The sequence below is a fragment of the Neovison vison genome, chromosome X, assembly GCF_020171115.1.
Source record: "Neovison vison isolate M4711 chromosome X, ASM_NN_V1, whole genome shotgun sequence".
NCBI classification, from domain to species: Eukaryota; Metazoa; Chordata; class Mammalia; order Carnivora; family Mustelidae; genus Neogale; species Neogale vison.
The window spans coordinates 40,757,291-40,778,209 of record NC_058105.1 but is presented as its reverse complement, the minus strand read 5'-3'; the positions used below and the strand labels follow the sequence as shown (position 1 = coordinate 40,778,209).

The 20,919-nt window shown below is 38.0% G+C and overlaps 1 protein-coding gene across 2 annotated transcripts in view; it reads left to right on the top strand.

The window, feature by feature from the left end:
• Window positions 1–20,919, top strand: part of RNF128 (ring finger protein 128) — a 115,454-nt gene that overhangs the window by 61,087 nt on the left and 33,448 nt on the right. For both annotated transcript variants that reach the window (XM_044235470.1, XM_044235469.1), the window contains exon 2: window positions 18,298–18,545. In XM_044235470.1, coding sequence (XP_044091405.1) covers window positions 18,298–18,545 — 248 coding nt within the window. The remainder of the gene's footprint in view (window positions 1–18,297; window positions 18,546–20,919) is intronic.

The following is a 20,919-nucleotide window of genomic DNA, read 5'->3' as shown; positions in this document are numbered from 1 at the left end:
TTCATGATGGCCACTGAACTGTACACAGTTATTGGAGTTTTTTTTTTTAAAAAAGATTTTATTTATTTGTCAGGGATAAAGGGAGAGAGAGCGAGCAAGCACAGGCAGACAGAGAGGCAAGCAGAGGCAGAGGGAGAAGCAGGCTCCCCGCCGAGCAAGGAGCCCGATGTGGGACTTGATCCCAGGACACTGGGATCATGACCTGAGTCGAAGGCAGTGCTTAACCAACTGAGCCACCCAGGCATCCCATTTATTGGAGTTTTGCCCAGAGTTTACTTGATAGGGTACCACAAATATTATCTAGGGATGAAGACTTTTTGTATCTGCAAATTTTGTTGAAGTATAACATATATACCAAAAAATACAGAAATCATTAGTCTGTAGCTCAGTGGATTTTCATAGAGTCAACATGCCTGTGTAGCGAACACCTAGATCAAGAAACAGAACCATACCAGAACCCTAGAAGACTACTCATACACCAAGATGAAGAATTTTTGAACTCTGTGTCCTGGGGGAGTGACCTCTTACAACATGTGGTAGGAACTCAGTCACCCATAGAAACTGTGGCCTTCACTGCTGTGGAGCTAGTTACCTGTGGGGGTCCTTAGCTACATACTGTAGGGGAGTTCTTTACAAGCACAGAGGACATGTGCTTTTTGATGCAGTTACTAAGCCAGTTCAGAGTTGCCACATTTTGCTGTTAACACCCACTTTGGAGCCCTATGAGCAAAGCAGAGCACAAGGGTTCTTTGTTGTTTCTCTTTCCTGTTCTGTTTTCTCTTTAAGCTGTATGTATGTCTTTCTGTATATCATGGCACATACTTGCTGCTTGAATTTAACCAATTGGCTTGTTACAGTATTGATTTCTTTGGAAAAGAAAGTTTGATGATTCATGCCTGACTTTGTGGAGGCCGTTAGGTTCAGAACCTAGGCGTGATTTACTTGGTTTTAATGCTTGAATGCTCAAGTTAACTACAAATCAGTGATTTTGAGTTAACCCTATTTATTTTGGGAATTTTGAAAGAAGATGTTCTAGAACTCACTTGTTGATGTGTGTGTGTTTCGATACCAGTCATTATCTTTTCAGATGAACTGATAAAGTAGCTTAGTGAAGTTCTGCCTTCAACCAAATAGTCTTAGCTTTTAAAGAGAAAATACACCAAAATGTCAACCTTGGCTATTTCTGATTGGTAGAATTATGGGCGATTATTGTTCTTTTTCATTATGTTTTTCTGTATTTTCTGAATTTCCTATATATATATATATACTGAATATATTTTATACTTATAATCAGAAAAATCAGTTATTTTTTAAAAACCCAAAATATTCCTATAGCATTGATAAATCCTAAAGAAAGCATTAATAGTGTGACTGTAGCAACAATAGGAACAAATCATGTCTGATAACAGAAATGACTTACAGGTTATTATGAGAATTTAAAGAATTGCTTTGACATTTTGAATATATCTAACCTGTATGATTGTTAATGTGGTCCTTTCTTGTTAACACTAATTGGTTTCTTTATGTGTAAAATAACCTTGAACACTAAAGAATTTTAAAGACGTTCTCCTATTTTAATATGAACTATTTGTCTTTACCCTTTGTATCACTATTTATATATTTTTTCTCACCCCCCACAATACATATACATACCTCTCACCTTATTTTTGTTTCTTTCCATAAGAAGCCTGTTTTCCCTCACTTGCCCCCTTCAATATCTGTTCTGTTCAGTACTTTTAAGAATACTATTAAGTTTAACAGCTTTGTATGAAGAATCCAATACATTGGCAGTTTTCACCTATGACACACTGTGTTCATCTGATGACAGTGGTTTTTTTTTTTTAAGATTTTATTTATTTATTCAACAGACAGAGATCACAAGTAGGCAGAGGCCGGCAGAGAGGGGGGCGGGGAAGCAGGCTCCCTGCTAAGCAGATAGCCCGATGTGGGGCTCGATCCCAGGACTCTGGGATCATGACCTGAGCCGAAGGCAGAGGCTTTAAACCACTGAGCCACCCAGGCACCCCGACAGTGGTTTTGTTATTCAAGAAAAGAGAATTTGTTAGAGTACATGCAGAGGAGAATTGTGGTGTTGTTATTTTACACTTTATTAATGTTATGCCAAACGTACAAGCTCAATCAAGATGATATTTAAGGGCACCTGAGTGGCTCAGATGGTTAAGCATCTGTCTGCCTTCGGCTCAGGTCATGATCCCATAGTCTTGGGATTGAGCCCCACTTTGGGCTCCTGGCTCAGCAGGGAATCTTCTTCTCCCTCTCCTCTGTCTTTCCCCCTGCTCATGTTTTCTCTCTCTCTCTGTCTCAAATAAACAAAGCCCTTAAAAATTGTTTAAAAAAAAGATATTTGGGACGTCTGGGTGGCTCAGTTGGTTAAGCATCTGCCTTCAGCTCAGGTCATGATCCCAGCATCCTGGGATCGAGTCCCACATCGGGCTCCTTGCTCGGCAGGGAGCCTGCTTCTCCCTCTGACCCTGCCTGCCACTCTGTCTGCCTGTGCTCGCTCTCATTCTCTCTCTCTCTGACAAATAAATAAAATAAATAAAATCTTTAAAAAAAAAGATATTTAAGGGGTGCCTGGGTGGCTCAGTGGGTTAAGCCTCTGCCTTCAGCTCGGGTCATGATCTCAGGGTCCTGGGATCAAGCCCCGCATCGGGCTCTCTGCTTAGCAGGGAGCCTTCTTCCCTTCCTCTCTCTCTCTCTGCCTGCCTCTCTGCCTACTTGTGATCTCTGTCAAATAAATAAATAAAATCTTAATAAAAAAGATATTTAAGACATCATTAAAACTGAATTACTTATTTTTAAAAATTAGCATTTCCCTTGAAGTGATAGTCCACTGGACAGGTTTTGTACCCTACTATTCCACTCTCTTCCCCTGCCTTAAATAATCTTACACACATACACACCCTCACACACTCTTGGAGCCCTGTCTTTTTTAAAAATTCTGAGCTTCCAGGGTGCCTAGGTGGCTGTCCATTAAGCATCTGATTCTTGATTTCTGCTTAAGTGATGATCTCAGGGTCATGAGATCAGCCCCCAGTTGTGTTCCATGCTTAGTGGGGAGTCTGCTTGACATTCTCTCTTTCCCTCTACCCCTCCCCAGCTCACACTCTTTCTCTCTCAAATAAATAAATAAATCTTTTAAAAAATCCAAGCTTCCTTCTGTGTGGTTCCACTTCTTTTGAAGTGAAATTAAACGTCACAACAAATCACTGCTCTCATATCTAACAACCTTGAGTGTTGTCCATAACTCACTCCTACAGTCTCCACAAAAACCTCTCATGAGCCATGTAATCCCCCTGATTAAATATGTATTTTCTTATGTCCCAATATTTAAGATAAATTTGAAATGCCTTTGTTGGTTATACTTTAGGTATTCCAGTGATATTGTTTCCTGCAAAGTTTTATTACAAATATGGGTTAAATAATAGTTCATATTTGCTTTGCAGTTTTTAATTCTCAAAGTCTTTCACATGCAATCATTTGTGGGCTCATTTGGGAACCCACACTCTTTAGCAACATTGCTATGGGATAATGTGTTGCCTCTACTTCCCAACAACTGACTTACAAATGAAATTTTGAATACAACCCATTAGACTTTCCTGTGTTACTTTTGTTCATAATGATAGCCTGGTGAGATATAGTTTATTGTATTTGTCCTGATCATGCTGGTTTAGAATTTTTTCTGCTTATTTTCTTTGCAATGTCAACTCTAGCTCTACCTTCCCTTTTCCAGGTGTTTCACTTTCACCTTAAGGATTCTGCGTTTTATTTTCCTAACCTGTGGTCTAACCTATGGTGATCTCAGAAATTGGCTTATTTTAATAGTATTTGTAATGTTCCTGAAAGTTTTGAAAATATAACTATGATTTGCCACCTAGTTAGCCATTAATATATTTTCAAGTTGGTACATCTTTTCCATTTTAGAGGATCTCGGCAATCACTTAGATGAATGCTAGAAAACTGTGATTATATTGAGTGAGGTCTTCATTCAAACATCTGTGAGCAACCTATATTTAACATTGTCCCAAATGCTTTGAGTTTAGTGGTATTTCAAAGTCTTGCTTTCTGCCACCATCATTTCATTCTGGCAAGAGTACAGAATATTTAAGAGAGACTGAAACTGGCTAGTGCCAGCCCACCAGTCACCTCCCTTGCCCTAGTCACCCCCCAACCCTTTTGCCAGTCTTATTTGACTGATGCCTTTTCAATGAATTGATGAAGAAGAAGCTGTTGACTTACCTTAAGTAATGTAATTAAAGACTAACAGATTATTCTTTGATGTTAAGGAAAGCTACATGATTGCTCTGTTTTTATTTCAATCTAGTATACCAAGAATGAATGTGTTCTATTTGAAATTGAAAGGTAGCATATTACAGTGGAAGAATGGGTGTCCTTGGGTCAGAGTATTGAGCTTGAATTCCAGTTCTACTAATTAATAAATATGTGATCTTGGGCAGGTTGTGAACCTGAACTTCATTGATCTTGTTCATGAAAAGTGGAATAGCAATGCCCAGTTTCTGTGATTTTGTAAATAAAGTGTTCGATGGGACTCTTGGGTGGGTCAGTTGGTTAAGCATCTGCCTTCAGTTCAGGTCATGATCCCAGGGTCCTGGGATCCAGCTCCATTTGGGCTCCTTGCTCATTGGGTAATCTGCTTCTCCCTCTCCCTCTGCCCAACCCAGCTCCCCTGCTCCCCCACTCATGCTCTTGCTCACTCACTTTCTCAAATAAATAAAATCTTTAAAAAAATAAAGTGTTTGACATGGAGTGGATGTTTAGCAAATGTTAGTTCTCTTGAACCTTTTGCTAACAGTTTTATTACTAATCATAGCATTTCTCCTTTGGTTATTGTAGCTCTTCACTACCACATTTTGAGATATGTAATTGTTTTATATGTAAAAGTGGGGAGGGGAACCCCATGACATCCAAATTGCTGTTTTTCTGGGAAGTTTTTGAGAAATAGAGGGAGAAATCACATAATCAAGGAGCTGAAACAACTATCTTGTTCTTCTCACTGTGCATTTCCATTTTAAGCAGCAACAGCTCCTTAAAATCAAGATGTTAAGCTGTAACGATAGCAATGGCTATGGATCTTTTGATGACACAGTGACGAAGAGAGGGGACTTAGGAATCAGATGGATTTTGATTTGAATCACAATCTGTCATGTAATAGCTTTATAACCTTGGCCAGATTAACCTCTTTCAAGACTCAGTTTTTTTCATTTACAGAATGGGAGGTGATAATCGTACCTACCTCCTAGGGCTAATGTGAGGGATAAATCAGAAAACATATAAAGCATGAAGTACTACGCATCCAGGTTCTTCACAGGATACTAACAACTCCTCACCCTAAACTGTAGCACTTTATTTTTGGAGATTGGCAATGCAGATCACTCATGGCTTCTCAGAGCCTCTGATATGCTAAAGAAGCACTGTTTTGTTCCCTGGGTTATTTTCTAAACTCCCTGATCTATAGAACCCTTTTTCTCCTAAAACACTTACCACTTGAAATAGAATTTGGAAAGCATGATAGTTCCATGCATTTGATAACCCCTCCTTGCTTCTCTCCTCTTCCCTCATTTTATTAGACTGGCCTCAGATTTTAACTGTATCAAAGTATTGTCAGTGTCAAGGAGTGAATAAACTAGTTATCTCACTCTGATGAGAACAGCATGTTTTCAACTGTGATGACAAACATCTTAGTTATATTTCTTTATACTAATGTGGTACCTTTTATATCAAGTTAATGTGACTTCCAGGTATTATTTTATTTTTCTTACTGACTTTCAGAAACAATTTACTGTGAAAGTATAAAAACATAAGTGAGATCGGTTTGTGTTTATTTTTATATTTAGTGTCTGGACCTTAGTACAAAAGTTAGCTTTTGTGATACTTCACAGAGGATGAAATTTAATCTTCTCAATTAGTATAGTGTCCTTATTTATGAATTTTTATATGGAATAATGCCAAAATTTCTACAGGGGCATATTCTCTTTTTCTCTAATCCAGAGACCTAATAGAATACTGATGGGACATCTGTGACTTTTGTACCCTTTCGTTCTTATGGCCAGGTCACAATGAGTACTGAATCTCTAAACATAATGCTCTTCCTAGTTTTAATGATTAATGAAATTTCCAATGTAATTCCCCTATCACAAAGTATACCTGAAGAGAATGTATGCAAAAAGAAGTTCCAATTTAAACACAATTTTGAATACCCTATATGACAAGCACGGTACTGGATATTGTGGTAGAAGAGTGAGCAGGATAGCTCGATGTGGTCCTTTCCGACCAGGGAACTCCCCTTTACTACATTTTTTTTTTTTTGACCAATGGTATTTTAGTCTCACATTAAAGCATCAGTTTAGATGGGGCTTTTAGATCTACACAAAAATGGCACTCCCTAGAGTTGGGGAGTATGTAAGGCACAGAGTGCATGTCCCTTCCATACATTTGAATGTGCAGATGTCGCCTGGTTCGAAGGGTTGAGGGTAAAGTGGCAAGTTGTGAAGACCATGTCCCAGTTTCACTGGAAATCTAGGCTGTGGTTTGGTTTTGTGCTCGTATTTTTCCTATGGATACAGCAACAGTTTATTCACTGGAATTCTCCTTCCTGAGGTCTCATGTTATAGGGAAACAGAACTGATTAATACAAGGACAAACAATCACCATAATTTCTTACGCCCCTTCGTATAAGTTTCCTTTGCCAGAAATCCCTAAATCTCTTGTTTGCCCTTTTTTACTGCCCGACAAATATCTTTCTGTTTTTAACCTGTGGTATATATGTTGCTAGTCAGTAGTTGCTTCACCTTGCACCATCACATATTCTTATCAAATTCTGAACAGCTTTGGATATTGTACAATTTATTATCCCAAAGGATTGAATAAATACATTGATGCTGTAGAGTTTACCAACTAACCTTCCTCCAGAAAACATTAATAAATAGCAGCAAAAATGTTGAATTTGCTTTCTAGAAACCTTACTACCCCCAATCAAAAACTATGACAATAGAACTTTGGCATAAAATTTTAATACAATTACAGAATACCCTATTAATAAGATAAACATCATATACTGCAATTTCTGCATAGTCTTGCAATAGCATATCTTATTATTTTCTTCTACTTCATATCAGCACAAATTTAAGGTTGTATAGACAATAAACCTCTTTCAGCTGTTTCAAGACTTCTCTTTTATGTCCTCTGAACCCCTTCCTAAGTGGCTAAATTACCAGTCTCCCAGTGAGCCAGGATGACTGGGTTCTAACTTGAGCTGGAGAATGAAACATCATCTGTCCTAGCTCCTGAATGTAAATGGGAAACTGAGGTATGGTCAGGCCTCAGGTTGGAGAGGGATTATTGCCACCATTATTGCTGCTCTGGCAGTATGGTGATTTCAGTGGGATCGGCACTGTGGCAGTAGGCGTCACATAAAACCCAAAGTCTGTAAAGTAGAACTAGTGTTTTAACTTTTTTTTCAAGATTTTATTTATTTGACAGAAATCACAAGTAGTCAGACAAGCAGTCAGAGTGTGTATGGGGGGGAAGCAGAGCAGAGAGCCTGATGTGGGGCTCAGTCCCAGGACCCTGGGATCATAAACCTAAGCTGAAGGCCAAGGCTTTAACCCACTGAGCCACCCAGGCGCCCTGGTGTTTTAACATTTTGTCTGTGTATATATAATATGTCCTTGCTGCACGCAGAGATGCCCTATCAAGATATGCCGTCTCTGACTGTAGGGAGAAGGCGCACCTTAGATTCTGTTCACTGCAGTTATCTTTAAGGATAAATTTGTTTTCAGATTGAATCAAGATTCAGATTATCACTACGTATAGCATACCTAAAATGACATTTATCAAACACTTATTTGATGTATATTATGTGCCAGGCACTCTGCTAGGTGTTGTAGATACAGTGATGAAAGACCCAGTCCCTAACCTAAAGGAGTTCAGAGTTAGCAAAAAAACAAAACAAAAAGAAAAACACCCCCAAAACCCAGATAACTTCAAGGGAAATATGCACTAGGCAGTGTAAAAGCTGAATTTCTAACCCAGATGGGTTGGGATATATATTTTTTTCTATTTATTTATTTGACAGAGAGAGAGAGAGAGATCACAAGTAAGCAGAGAGGCAGGCAGAGAGAGAGGAGGAAGCAGGCTCCCCACTGAGCAGAGAGCCTGATGCAGGGCTGGATCCCAGGACCTGAGCCAAAGGCAGAGGCTTAACCCACTGAGCCACCAAGGCGCCCCAGATGGATTGGGATCTTATAAAAGGAGGTTGAACTTTATTCTGTAGGTGAAATAGAGCTCTTTTAAGGGCCCTTAGCAAAGAAATAATATGAACATTATTCCCCTTTAGAAAAATTTATCTGGTAGCTGTGGAAGAATGGATTGGAGGCTAATACTGGTGGCTTGAAGACCAGTTAGGAAGTTGTTATAGACATTTTGGTAAGAAAAAACTGGAGAGGCAACAGAGATGTATTCTAACAGGAAAGAAATGGGCCTGTTTCTGATGTGGCTACTAAGTTTCAAACGTCTCTGTATGAAGTACTTAGTGATAAAAACAAAATAATCCTATTGGCAGAGTTTTACTATGCAGAGTGAAGGATTAGTGTTGATCTGGCCAGAGAGAACCACTATCTAGAAATTCCTTGACCATAACATCAAACTGTAATTTTGTAATTAATCAAACTCCAGCCCAGTATTTCTGAAAGTATGAGCCACAGACCACATGCAGCAAAAGAACCCTGAGAACTTGTTAAACTACAGATTTCTGAGTCTGGCCTCAGACAGACTAAATCAGGGAATTGGGCCCAGGGAATTCAGTGTTTTAACAAGTTTCTCAAAGTAATTAATCGTCATGCATATTTAAAGTTTTAGTATCATTAATCTAGCCCAACAGTTTTAAAAATCTGGGACTACTGGTCCCATAGACTCTTTCAGGGGTCCATGAATTGAAAACTGTTTTCATAATAACACATAGACATAATTTGCCATATTCACTGTGTTGATGTTTATTACACAGGTGGTATAAATGCAATAGTGGGGAAATACTGCTGGCACATTAGCAGAAATTAAGACAGAGGCACCAAGCTGTATTGTATACTGTATCTATATGCATTTATAATAAAAAAGTCCAGTTTCACCTAGGAATGCCCTTGATGAATCAATAAGCATAATTAATTTTATTAAATCTCTGCCCTGTCATGCACAACTTTTTTTGAATATTCTGTGTGATGAAATGGGAGGTAGGCATAAAACACTTCTACAGCATACCAAAGTATGAGGGTTGTCTGAAGGAAAAGCACTTATATGACTGAGTTGTGAGCTGAAGTAGCCTCTTTTTTTAAGATTTTAAAAATTTATTTATGTGTGTGAGAGTGAGCACAAGCAGGGGGAGGGGCAGAGGGAGAAGCAGGCTCCCTGCTGCGCAGGCAGCCTGACTCTGTGCTCAATCCCAGGACCCCCAAGATCATGACTGAGCTGAAAGCAGATGCCTAACCAACTGAGCTGTTTTAATTAAAAATATTTAGCAATATTTTAAAATTACTTAAAATAATAAGAAGAGTGGTATTGTCATTTGTGCAAACCTCTTTAATGTCAGACTTAATAGAAGACAGCTGGATCTTCGTATCTGCATTAGATCTATTGTGGTTTGTTCTTCTGGTTTAGGTATATGAAGGAAATCTACTCGTGCAGATTTGTAATTTTAAAAATGGTATTTATAGCACTTAACAACATTTTGAAATAATTGTAGACATCTTCTTTGGTACTGCACCAAAACTCAACAAGTAGCAGTTTCTTAGGTGCAGGGTAGAATTTGAAACCATATCCATGAACTCTTTGTACTAAATGAAAATGCACGGATCTAACTTATATGTCAAATGGATTATTTATCCATGCATGTTTTTGTAATACCATGCATTGGTCATTTAGAAAGTACTGGCTCACTGAGTTACGCAGATCTTATAGTGATTCAAGATTCAAGGTTATGCTATATCAAAAAATCATGGTTATTTAATATCACCACTGATCTCACCAGAAAAGTCTAAGTACTAGGAAGTTGTCAAGTTCATGTGGTGCATAAAAGTTTTCCCAAGTTCTAATTTTTGCTTGAACACTTACATTTCACTTACTTAGCAACAAATGCTGTTATTTGTTTTTTACTTGAAATTACAGGCTCACTTCATTCCATTTTTAGAGAAGGTTGTCCAAATACCCAAGTCTTAATCATCTGTTTGTCAGTAGTACTTCTAAGATAAAAAGGAGCTGTTTAAAGAAAAGTTACTTCAGGGGCACCTTTCTCTCAAATAAATAAAATCGTTTTTAAAAAGTCTATCACAGCCTCTTTGGAGAACAGTGTGGAGATTCCTCAAGAAATTAAAAATAGAGCTTCCCTACGACCCTGCAATTGCACTCCTGGGTATTTACCCCAAAGATACAGATGTCATGAAAAGAAGGGCCATCTGTACCCCAATGTTTATAGCAGCAATAGCCACAGTCGCCAAACTATGGAAAGAACCAAGATGCCCTTCAATGGATGAATGGATAAGGAAGATGTGGTCCATATACACTATGGAGTATTATGCCTCCATCAGAAAGGATGAATACCCAACTTTTGTAGCAACATGGACGGGACTGGAAGAGATTATGCTGAGTGAGATAAGTCAAGCAGAGAGAGTCAATTATCATATGGTTTCACTTATTTGTGGAGCATAACAAATAGCGTGGAGGACAAGGGGCGTTAGAGAGGAGTAGGGAATTTGGGTAAATTGGAAGGGGAGGTGAACCATGAGAGACTATGGACTCTGAAAAACAGTCTGAGGGGTTTGAAGTGGCGGGGGGGTGGGAGGTTGGGGTACCAGGTGGTGGGTATTATAGAGGGCACGGCTTGCATGGAGCACTGGGTGTGGTGAAAAAATAATGAATACTGTTTTTCTGAAAATAAATAAATTGGGGGAAAAAAAGTCTATCACATTAACATCTATTTACAACTGTTATTTTAAATGAATGAATAAATATTTAAAAATTTTTCCAGTATTAATTTCTAATATGGCAACTGTACATAGAAATAATGCACATAAGCAGCTGTTCTTTGGATTCTTCAATAACTTTAAAGAGTATAAAGGAGTCCTGAGACTAAAAACTTGGAGATATGCGAATCTAGCTCTCTGGTTCTTAACAATATGCTAAACATACCCTAATGAAAATCAGAATAGTCCAGATAGGACTAGGTTTTTAAAAAATAATTCTAAGAATTGTTTACCTGTGAACATGACCTGTCATCCACCACTTATGCAAATGTGACCTTTGAATAGTGTTGCTTCTAATTCCCTAGTGTCTTTAATATGCTGTTTTCTGTGGACTCTTCTGTGCCAGAGATTTTTTGGTGCTATATCAAATCTGAGACTATTCCATAAGGTGGTAATTGTTTTCAAAACCTGTAGCAGAAGTATCTGTGGGTTCAGGGCAGAAAGAAAGGCAACTTGCCATACTATGCATGGTTGTCCACCTCAGCATCATTTTTGCGGGGGCTTAAAAGAATGATTATAGTCTCCCATTGGGCTCCCTGCTCAGCAGAAAGCCTGCTTCTTCCTCTGCCTGCTGCTCCCCTGGTTTGTGCCCACCCTGCCCCAGATAAATAAATGAATAAAATTTAAAAATTAAAAAAGAATGATAATAAAAGTTGATTTTAGTCTTTTTCACTGTCACCATCCCTCCTCCCAAAAGGTAATTTGTTAACAATCCAGAATGTTAAGAACCATTGCTTTACCCAACAGCTAACCTGTACTAATGCCTGTTTCATATCCTGCAAGAGATCAGAATTTAACTAAAAGGCTTGTTAAGAGCATAAGGACATATTTAATGAGGTGTGCAATACCTGTTTGATTACAGTGAACCACTGAGCTATATTTCCAATACCTCTGAGAAATCTTTTGTATGTCTGTTGAGGTACAATGGTAGAACTGTTTTTTTTTTTTTTTCATCAAGAGAGTTGATGTGAAGAAAGCTAAATTCGGTTCATCTGTGGCTGGCAATAATCAAAAGGGGGCAAAAAAGTCACAAAACAGAAATTTGAAGGAAGAAAAGCTAGTCAAGCTAAAAAGTTTACATAATTTTTTTATTAGTTTAAAAAAATTCCTCTTAGGATGCCTTGGTCTTAGGTCCTTCAGTGTTCCTCTTTGAAATACACTGACCTTCCCTAGTATCCCAAAGTTGAATATGTTGACCTACCCTAATTGCTATAGGGGGAAAAACTGAGCCTTTGAAAGCTACTGGTGAACAAAATGAATACTCAGAAGTCCACATGAATTGGTTCCAGGTTTTCTAATGGAGGAAATGTTTGTTGGAGAATCATGTTGGAATTCTTCACACCTAGACCTTATTCATCCTATGTATAAGTGGACTCAGAAGTGCTGATCTCACTGTATTATCAAGATGTTGGGCAGTACTGAATATGAGCTTAGTTTGGGAAGAGCTACTTTGGCCTTCAGTAGCCCTTTACTAATCTAGTATGTCATTCACTGCAAATATTCTTTTCTAATATTAAAAGTGGAATACACATTGAAAGAGATACTAGAACAGCATACCATACCCATAATTTGTGTTTGAAGGCCACAGTGCTATAAGTGTGCCGTAATTATACTTAGAATAATTCATATATTGTAAAATTTTAGAATTTATTTTATATTTTGACACATTAATATTTAAATGTGGGGGGAAGGTCCAGAATCACAGAACTTAATACATAGTTTCTACTTGAGAAATATTTGTTCATTGAATTTTTCTGTGTTCACAAATAAGTAAGAGTAGGCCAAAACTATAATATCATCAACTTTTTTGAAAAGAAATGAAAGGGCTTGGCCACCAGCAGAAGCTTCAATCAAATTTCTATATATTATGAATAATAACTGGAAAGTGTCTTTGACCAGTAGTGCCAAGGATCAACACACTTTATTAACATTTTAATTGAATGATATTCTGTAAGAGTATAAGAGTTGCTACAGTTTATTTTATTACCTTTGTTCCCAAGATAGTCATAGGCAGAAACCATTATTCACTGTCGAACATTTGAAATTGGAGTATTTCTTCGGCTTAATTGTTACCTATTCTTAATCTGTCCCTTCTCCCAAAATATTTTAGGTAGCAGAGTGAAAATGTAAAAACAAACAAACCTTGAGCTAAATGGTGTTGTTAATGATTTTTAAGTAGCAAGTTCAAGGATTCCTGACTGAATTAAGTGAATGCTATCAAGACAATTGTACCCAGGGACGCCTGGGTGGCTCAGTTGGTTTAGCATCTGACTCTTGGTTTTCGCCTCAGGTTATGATATCAGGGTCCTGAGATCTGAGGCCCTTTCAGACTCTGTGCTCAGCAGGGAGTCTGTTTCCCCTCTTCCTCTCCCTCTGTCCCACCTGGCTTGTGTAAGCTTTCTCTCTCTCAAATAAAATAAATGAATCTTAAAAAAAAAAAAAGGTAATTTTACCCGTATTTTCCCAACTGTGCACTCATATAGCCAAGAAAGAATTATTTATACCATGGAAATTGGCACGCACTACAAATTAAGGCTTCCTCCTTGTTAAATATTTGCCACAACGCCCCCATCCTGAATGTATCTGATTTTCATTTTTACAGTAGAATAATAGCTTTAGGTTTCACTGTGACGTAGAAAGGTGGTGAAGAGACACTGGAGCCAAACTGCCTGGGTTCAAATACCAATTCTGTACTTATTAGCTTGTGTTATCCTAGGCAAGTTAGTCGATCTTATCTTTAATGAGATAATAGCTATGCTTACCTTATAGGGTGGATATGAGGATTAAATATGTTAATGCATGTAAAGCACTTAAGACAGGGTCTAGTTTATAGATAAATCTTATCTGGCAACCTCAATTATCCAGAGCATAGCCAGGATTCAGGAAGCAAACAAAAATGTCACTGAGCAACCAATATAAATATCAGAGGGTACTTGCAACTGAAGCCCTCCAGCTCTCTTTGGAAGCTTGTTTTACTTTTCCCTTAGACCAAAGCTTCATTGACTTTTCAGAGTTGAAAGCAGATTGGAAATATAAAATTAGAAAGAGAGAGAGAGATGCTCTTAGTGAGAACCTACCCCCCCAAAAAAGAAATTACCCAAATGAGAACTCAAAAATGAGTCAGACTGGATGACTTCTAAGGTCCATTCTAGCTCCAAAATCTATGACTTTGGTGAAAAATTGTAAAAGTTTGGGGACAAATAAGCTTACCAGTACCATATAAAATAATGGCTCACAAAGATGATCCACTCTCAATAATAAATCATAATCAGTATTTCCTAGTTAGGAAAATAGGACAGTATAGATTACTTTTTTTAATGTTGTAAAAATTATTTGTGTAAAACTTTTTGTTACTTGGAAATTTTACTTTTAGAGGATACCCAATTCCCTGACAATACCAGTTAAAGGAAAGCATTACTGTAGTTCATTAAAAGACAGTCTCTATCCTTAAAACGCTATTAATTTAGAGAGGGACTACAATATGCCAATTGAAACACAAAGCAAAATGAACTACTAGATAAAGGTTAAAAACCAAGTGACAAGGGAACAAAGAGGGAACATTTATGTTCTCTCTTGGAACTTGGGAAAAGATTATAGGAGGCAGCATTTGAGCTGGGATTTGAGTAATGCACAGGCAGAGAAGGAGGGGGGAGTGTCAGCAGATGTAGTCTTAGGGAACAGAAAGAGCAAAAAGGAGAATTATAAAAAGTGAACGAGAATAGACAATACCATGTGCCTAGATGTGAGTGTTCATGAGATGGGGTTGTAGTGGAGATATATCAAACTGAAAACAGCAGTTGGGACCAGTATGGGACCCTCATAAAAGGCTTTCAATGCTAGGCCAAAGGGTCAGGAGAGACTTTAGAGCCAGAAAAGAGGCATGATGCAACCAAGTGATGGCAAAAGTCAACCAGGAAGGTAAACTCTGATGAAACTTAAAGGACATAGCAGCAATGGCCACAGTCACCAAACTATGGAAAGAACCAAGATGCCCTTCAACGGATGAATGGATAAGGAAGATGTGGTCCATATACACTATGGAGTATTATGCCTCCATCAGAAAGGATGAATACCCAACTTTTGTAGCAACATGGACGGGACTGGAAGAGATTATGCTGAGTGAGATAAGTCAAGCAGAGAGAGTCAATTATCATATGGTTTCACTTATTTGTGGAGCATAACAAATAGCATGGAGGACAAGGGGTGTTAGAGAGGAGTAGGGAATTTGGGTAAATTGGAAGGGGAGGTGAACCATGAGAGACTATGGACTCTGAAAAACAATCTGAGGGGTTTGAAGTGGCCGGGGGGTGGGAGGTTGGGGTACCAGGTGGTGGGTATTATAGAGGGCACGGCTTGCATGGAGCACTGGGTGTGGTGAAAAAAATAATGAATAATGTTTTTCTGAAAATAAATAAATAAATAATAATTAAAAAAAAGAAACTTAAAGGACAGGGAAATATTAGATATAGAGTGACAAGTTAGGAGATTACTGAAGGAGTTTAGGCAAGGACATTATGAGGACGTATATTAAGTAGGCAGCAGGAATGGAAGGAAGGATCTGATAATACACCAAGGAAATCACATCTATATGACTGCTTAGGTTAGCAGTGAGTATTCAGACAGGATTCTGAGAATTCATACCAGATGACCAGAGGGCTCTGATACCATTAACAGAGGGTTGTGATTGGGAAGGGAAGGAGGAAGCAATTTTTAAATAGTTGCAAAGGTGTAGAGGGGAGGAGATGTAGAAGAATGTTTCGAAATAGGTCTTGTATATGATTAGAAAACTGATTCAATAGATAGTTGGACTATATATAGCATATATGAATGTGCATTTGGGGCAATTGAAGCACAACATTGTTCCCTATGTGTGGTCAAAGTACATTTTTGACTGTCCTTGTTTTTTAATCTCCAGCTGACCACAATGGTCTGTATGTTCCTTAGCATCCACCCCTGCCACCCACCTCATATCTTCCAAAAGAATGAAAACTTATTTCCATTAGTCAAAAAGTTTAGGACACATCTGTGATTTAAAAAGAAAGTGAAATAAGTCAAGCAGAGAGAGTCAATTATCATATGGTTTCACTTATTTGTGGAGCATAACAAATAGCATGGAGGACAAGGGGAGATGGAGAGGAGAAGGGAGTTGAGGGAAATTGGAAGGGGAGGTGAACCATGAGAGACTATAGACTCTGAAAAACAACCTGAGGGTTTTGAAGGGGCAGGGGGTGGGAGGTTGGGGGAACCAGGTGGTGGGTATTGGAGCGGGCACGGATTGCATGGAGCACTGGGTGTGGTGCAAAAACAATGAATACTGTTACACTGAAAATAAATTTTAAAAATTTAAAAATCTTTAAAATTATATTCTAAAGCTTGAGTTTTAGAATTACCTCTACTTTCAAGGATTATACAGGTTACACTATCAGAAATAAATGCTGGGTTAAATAATCTTCATAACCAAAAATTTTCCTGACAGGTGGCTTGTAGAGAAAAGACAAATAATGACAAAAGAGAATTAAAATGCTATCTGTGCTTTTAGTGCCAAAGCTAGAAATGTAAAGCTCCCAAATAAATAGAAAAATGAGCTGCTCTCTTGCAAAATAGCCAGTTCTCTAGATCTGTAAGGGATATTTGGGTCATATATTAATAGAGGAGAAAAATACATCAAAAGGCATTCCAGACTCCTCCACTTCCCATTGCTTTCAAGATTTTCTTCAAGTAAATGAGAGTAAGTCATCAGTATCTACCAAACGGAGTATCAGCAAATTAGTGAAGTTGTAAAAGGTTTTAACTGAATGGCTATCATATATTTTTAAAAGTGTCTTTAGAACTTTAAGGATCTGTAATAATACCCTATGAATCTGTTTTTTTAATTAGTAACTTCAAGTAAGATCATCTTGATCCTTTGAAGACTTTGGCCACCAGGAACCATAAACTTAAGGGATTACTCGGGTAGTAATTCTGCTATGTACCTTGCCATCTTAGGTTTATACTCTTAATTTGACCATTGAAAGTATGAATATTGTTTTAGTAGTACACTTTTGTGTTTAAATTCTAAAGTCTGAAAAAAAAATAAATTCTAAAGTCTGTTACCTTACAAATTGAAAAAAATGACGTAGTTAAATCTAGTTAAAGAGATAAAGCCTTTTAGAGTCCTGTGCCCACAAGCTTGCACACGTGTGGGTGGGTATGGGGTTGTGTTTATTCCATACTGGAGTTTGATCATTAACCAAGATTAGTACCTGAACCTAGTATCAGTGGGAGGTTTCTCTGGTTGGTAATCTCTAAACATTCAAAGAGCTCTGTTTTTTGCTGAAGATTATTGGTTTCAGGTCGTATATACTAGAAGGAATATAAACCTTGATAAGCATTGGAATGGCATGAGTAATCTTACATTCTCACAACACCAGGAAAGATAATGTTTGTCCTTTACTTTTCTCACAGGATTTACATAGTTGGGGGTAGAGAGGAAGGTGTTAAGGAGATTAAGCCTCTAGACCAAGATTTAGATTATAAGACTATTAGTCTAATTTCAGGCTTGACTTTCATTGGTGTTGAACCATACATTACTATTAATTTTACATGTTCTATTCATTGCTAACCTGATTAGGTCTGTACAAAACCTTAGAGTACCTTGGACAAATTTTATATTGCTTTAGAGGATATGGAAAAATGGCACATGTATGTGCGCATATGTGCGCATGCGTGTGTGTGTGTGTGTGTGGTATGTTTGGTCTCAAACATTTTTCTCAGATTACTACTTCCTGATATGTAAATTCTTGTACATTTTAGTAGTGAGCTCATGAGCCAGTCTATTACCTTATAAAATGGGAAAATATATAGTTAAGTATTTGTCTTTCCCAAATCTCAGATTCCCTCAGATGTAAACCCTCTTTTCTACCATCTGGGGGAATATTTATCTTTAAGAAAGACCTCGTGTAAGAGGTGAATTTGACCCTAAACTCAATACTGTTGAATTATAGGTAGTTAACCTGAAGAAAGCGGAGGTGTTTGTTACATGTCGTAGCTTCCTTACTAAAGTCTGAGTTCCTTAGGATCAATAACCAAGGCTCAGCATGTTTATATTCCCTATAACATATGCATAGTAAGTGCCTAATAAACGTTAATTGAGTGAATGAGTATCCTTCCATGTCTCACTGGGAATGCTATAAAATCACTTTAGCAATTGGATTTTTATACTCAGAATGCTGACCAAAACTAAAACTGAATTTCTTTTCTTTTACAGGTGCAGGAGACATTGTTGCAATCATGATTGGCAATCTGAAAGGCACAAAAATTCTACAGTCTATTCAAAGAGGCATACAAGTAACAATGGTCATCGAAGTAGGGAAAAAACATGGCCCTTGGGTGAATCACTATTCAATTTTCTTTGTTTCTGTGTCCTTTTTTATTATTACGGCAGCAACTGTGGGCTATTTTATCTTTTACTCTGCTCGAAGATTACGGAATGCAAGAGCTCAAAGCAGGAAACAGGTTTGTAGTGGTTCTTTATTCCAATCTAAAAATACTTTTTTTTAAGTAATCTCTTGCACCCAATGTGGGGCTCAAACTCACAACCCCAGGATCAAGACTCACATGCTTCACTGACTGAGCCAGCCAGGAACCCTAAAAATACTCTTTTAATTGTAATTTCAGTCATGCATTTTAATGTATTTTGCTTGCTAGACAGTGATCCATGCATGTTTTATGAAAAGTGATAGTTTTTAAAGCATACCAGCTTCCATCCTTTCAAAAGTTTTATTTTCTGTAATTTGTCCATGGCCTTAATCCTGCTTAATTAAATCTTCTGACACCTCATTACAGAGCACAGCCAGCATTTAATTATATATGGGTGTAAATACATATGTTCTTTTAAATTTTTTTCTAAATTACCAAAGCATTTCATGCTCAATATAGAAAATATAGAAATCAGAAAATAAAAGGGAGAAAACCTTCACCCAAACCCCATATAACAAAATACTGTGGTTACCACCACTGTTATTGTACATGTATGTATGTGTCTGTACATGCATGTATTTGCATGTGGGATCAGGGCTGGGAAGAGACTAGGCTGAATGTCATGAGGAGGTGGCTTTAAAGATCTGATGGTGCATGATATAATGCCAGGCTCCAGTCATATATTCATAATTTCTGTCATATCCTGTTTTAACAACTGGTGTATAAATGGGCACGAAGTACAGAATTAGTAGAGCAAGAACACAGAATCGTCATCTAACCAGGGAATTACCTGTGGTTGTGTGCCGTTGATCCTAGCACTTTAAACTGTCTCCCATTCCCTTGATACCCTCATTTCCCATGTCCCATGGATACATCTTCAGTTCCTTTGGCCCTTCTCTTTGTTTGTTACACTTGCTGTCAAAATCCAACCCAGGTTTAATCCTGTTTCCTCCCTGCTCTGTGCCTGCACTTTCAAGTAGCAGAAAAACACTGACCTCAGCACAGACCGATCTCACTTTAAATTTATGACCACAAACTCTGAGTGAGCCCTTAATGCTGCCAACAATCATACTACATATTCTTAGCTACCCTGCCACCACTTTTGCAAGTAACTAATCATACATGTTCTTTTCTCCTTAAACCTCCAGCACCTCCCCCAACTTTACTCTCTGCTTGTAGTTTGGATCTCAGTCCACTGAGGAAATTGAAGTGATCCGGAGAGTGCTTCTCCTTGCTTCTGCGAAAGCTATTCATCCGTGTGCATCTGTATCTGTATCTATGTCCTCTGCCCTGTCTTCTGTCACTGTGGATGTACAAACATGCTATTATTGCTTCCCTTTTCAAAAGAACGTCTCTAGGGACGCCTGGGTGGCGCAGTTGGTTGGACGACTGCCTCCGGCTCAGGGCGTGATCCTGGAGTCCCGGGATCGAGTCCCACATCAGGCTCCCAGCTCCATGAGGAGTCTGCTTTGCTCTCTGACCTTCTCCTCGCTCATGCTCTCTCTCACTGTCTCTCTCTCTCAAATAAATAAAATAGAAAAAAAAAAAAAAAAAAAAAGAACGTCTCTTGACCCCAGGCCAGAAATCTTGGAATTATCCTTTATTTCTCTTTTACTTCTCACTTCCCATGTAACCTCCATCAGCAAATCTTGTTAGTTCTGCCTTCATTAAATATCCAGAATCCAGTTACTTGTCACCACTTCCACTGCCTCCACCCTGGTCCAAGCCACCATCATTTCCTAGCTCCTCCTCCTCTTAAGTTTCTCAACACAACAGAGCATGGTGCTGTTTCTCCAGAATGCTCAGTAAGGATTTAATGCATTCAGCTGATCATATAGTGAGGGCAGGAATACATTTTTATATGTACTGAGAAGTTCCTCCCAAGGCAATGAAATTCTGGCCACTTATGTATTCTCTTTCTAAGAAGGAAAGATGAACCCAATTTATTGGGGAGTAGGGGAGCAGTGAAGATTTCTATATTGAAGTTAATTGAATTTAGGAAAAGACAAGAAATTGAAATCTTATTATGAAACCTTCATAAAGATTAGACGCCAGTATATGGTAATGAGTGATGATTCGAGAGAATAAATAAATATTGAGAAATATGTACAGTTAATTGACTTCTGTTCCTCTCCTCAGAGAAGCAGCTTATCACACTGGTGGCAGGTTCAGTCTGTTACTAGCTGTGGTCAAAAGGATGTTTAAATTTCTTAAGCCAAGCCATTCAGTAGTTTCACAGTATGCTAATATTTGACATTTATATATTGTACTGTTTTTACCTCTGAGGTTAGAGAGAAATTGGTATCCAGTATGACTATTAAAGGTTATAGATACAATGGTAAGAGTGTTTGGTTTTACATATGTTCATGATGGGATATGTATTTCTGTATTCTAAGTGCTATAATAAATC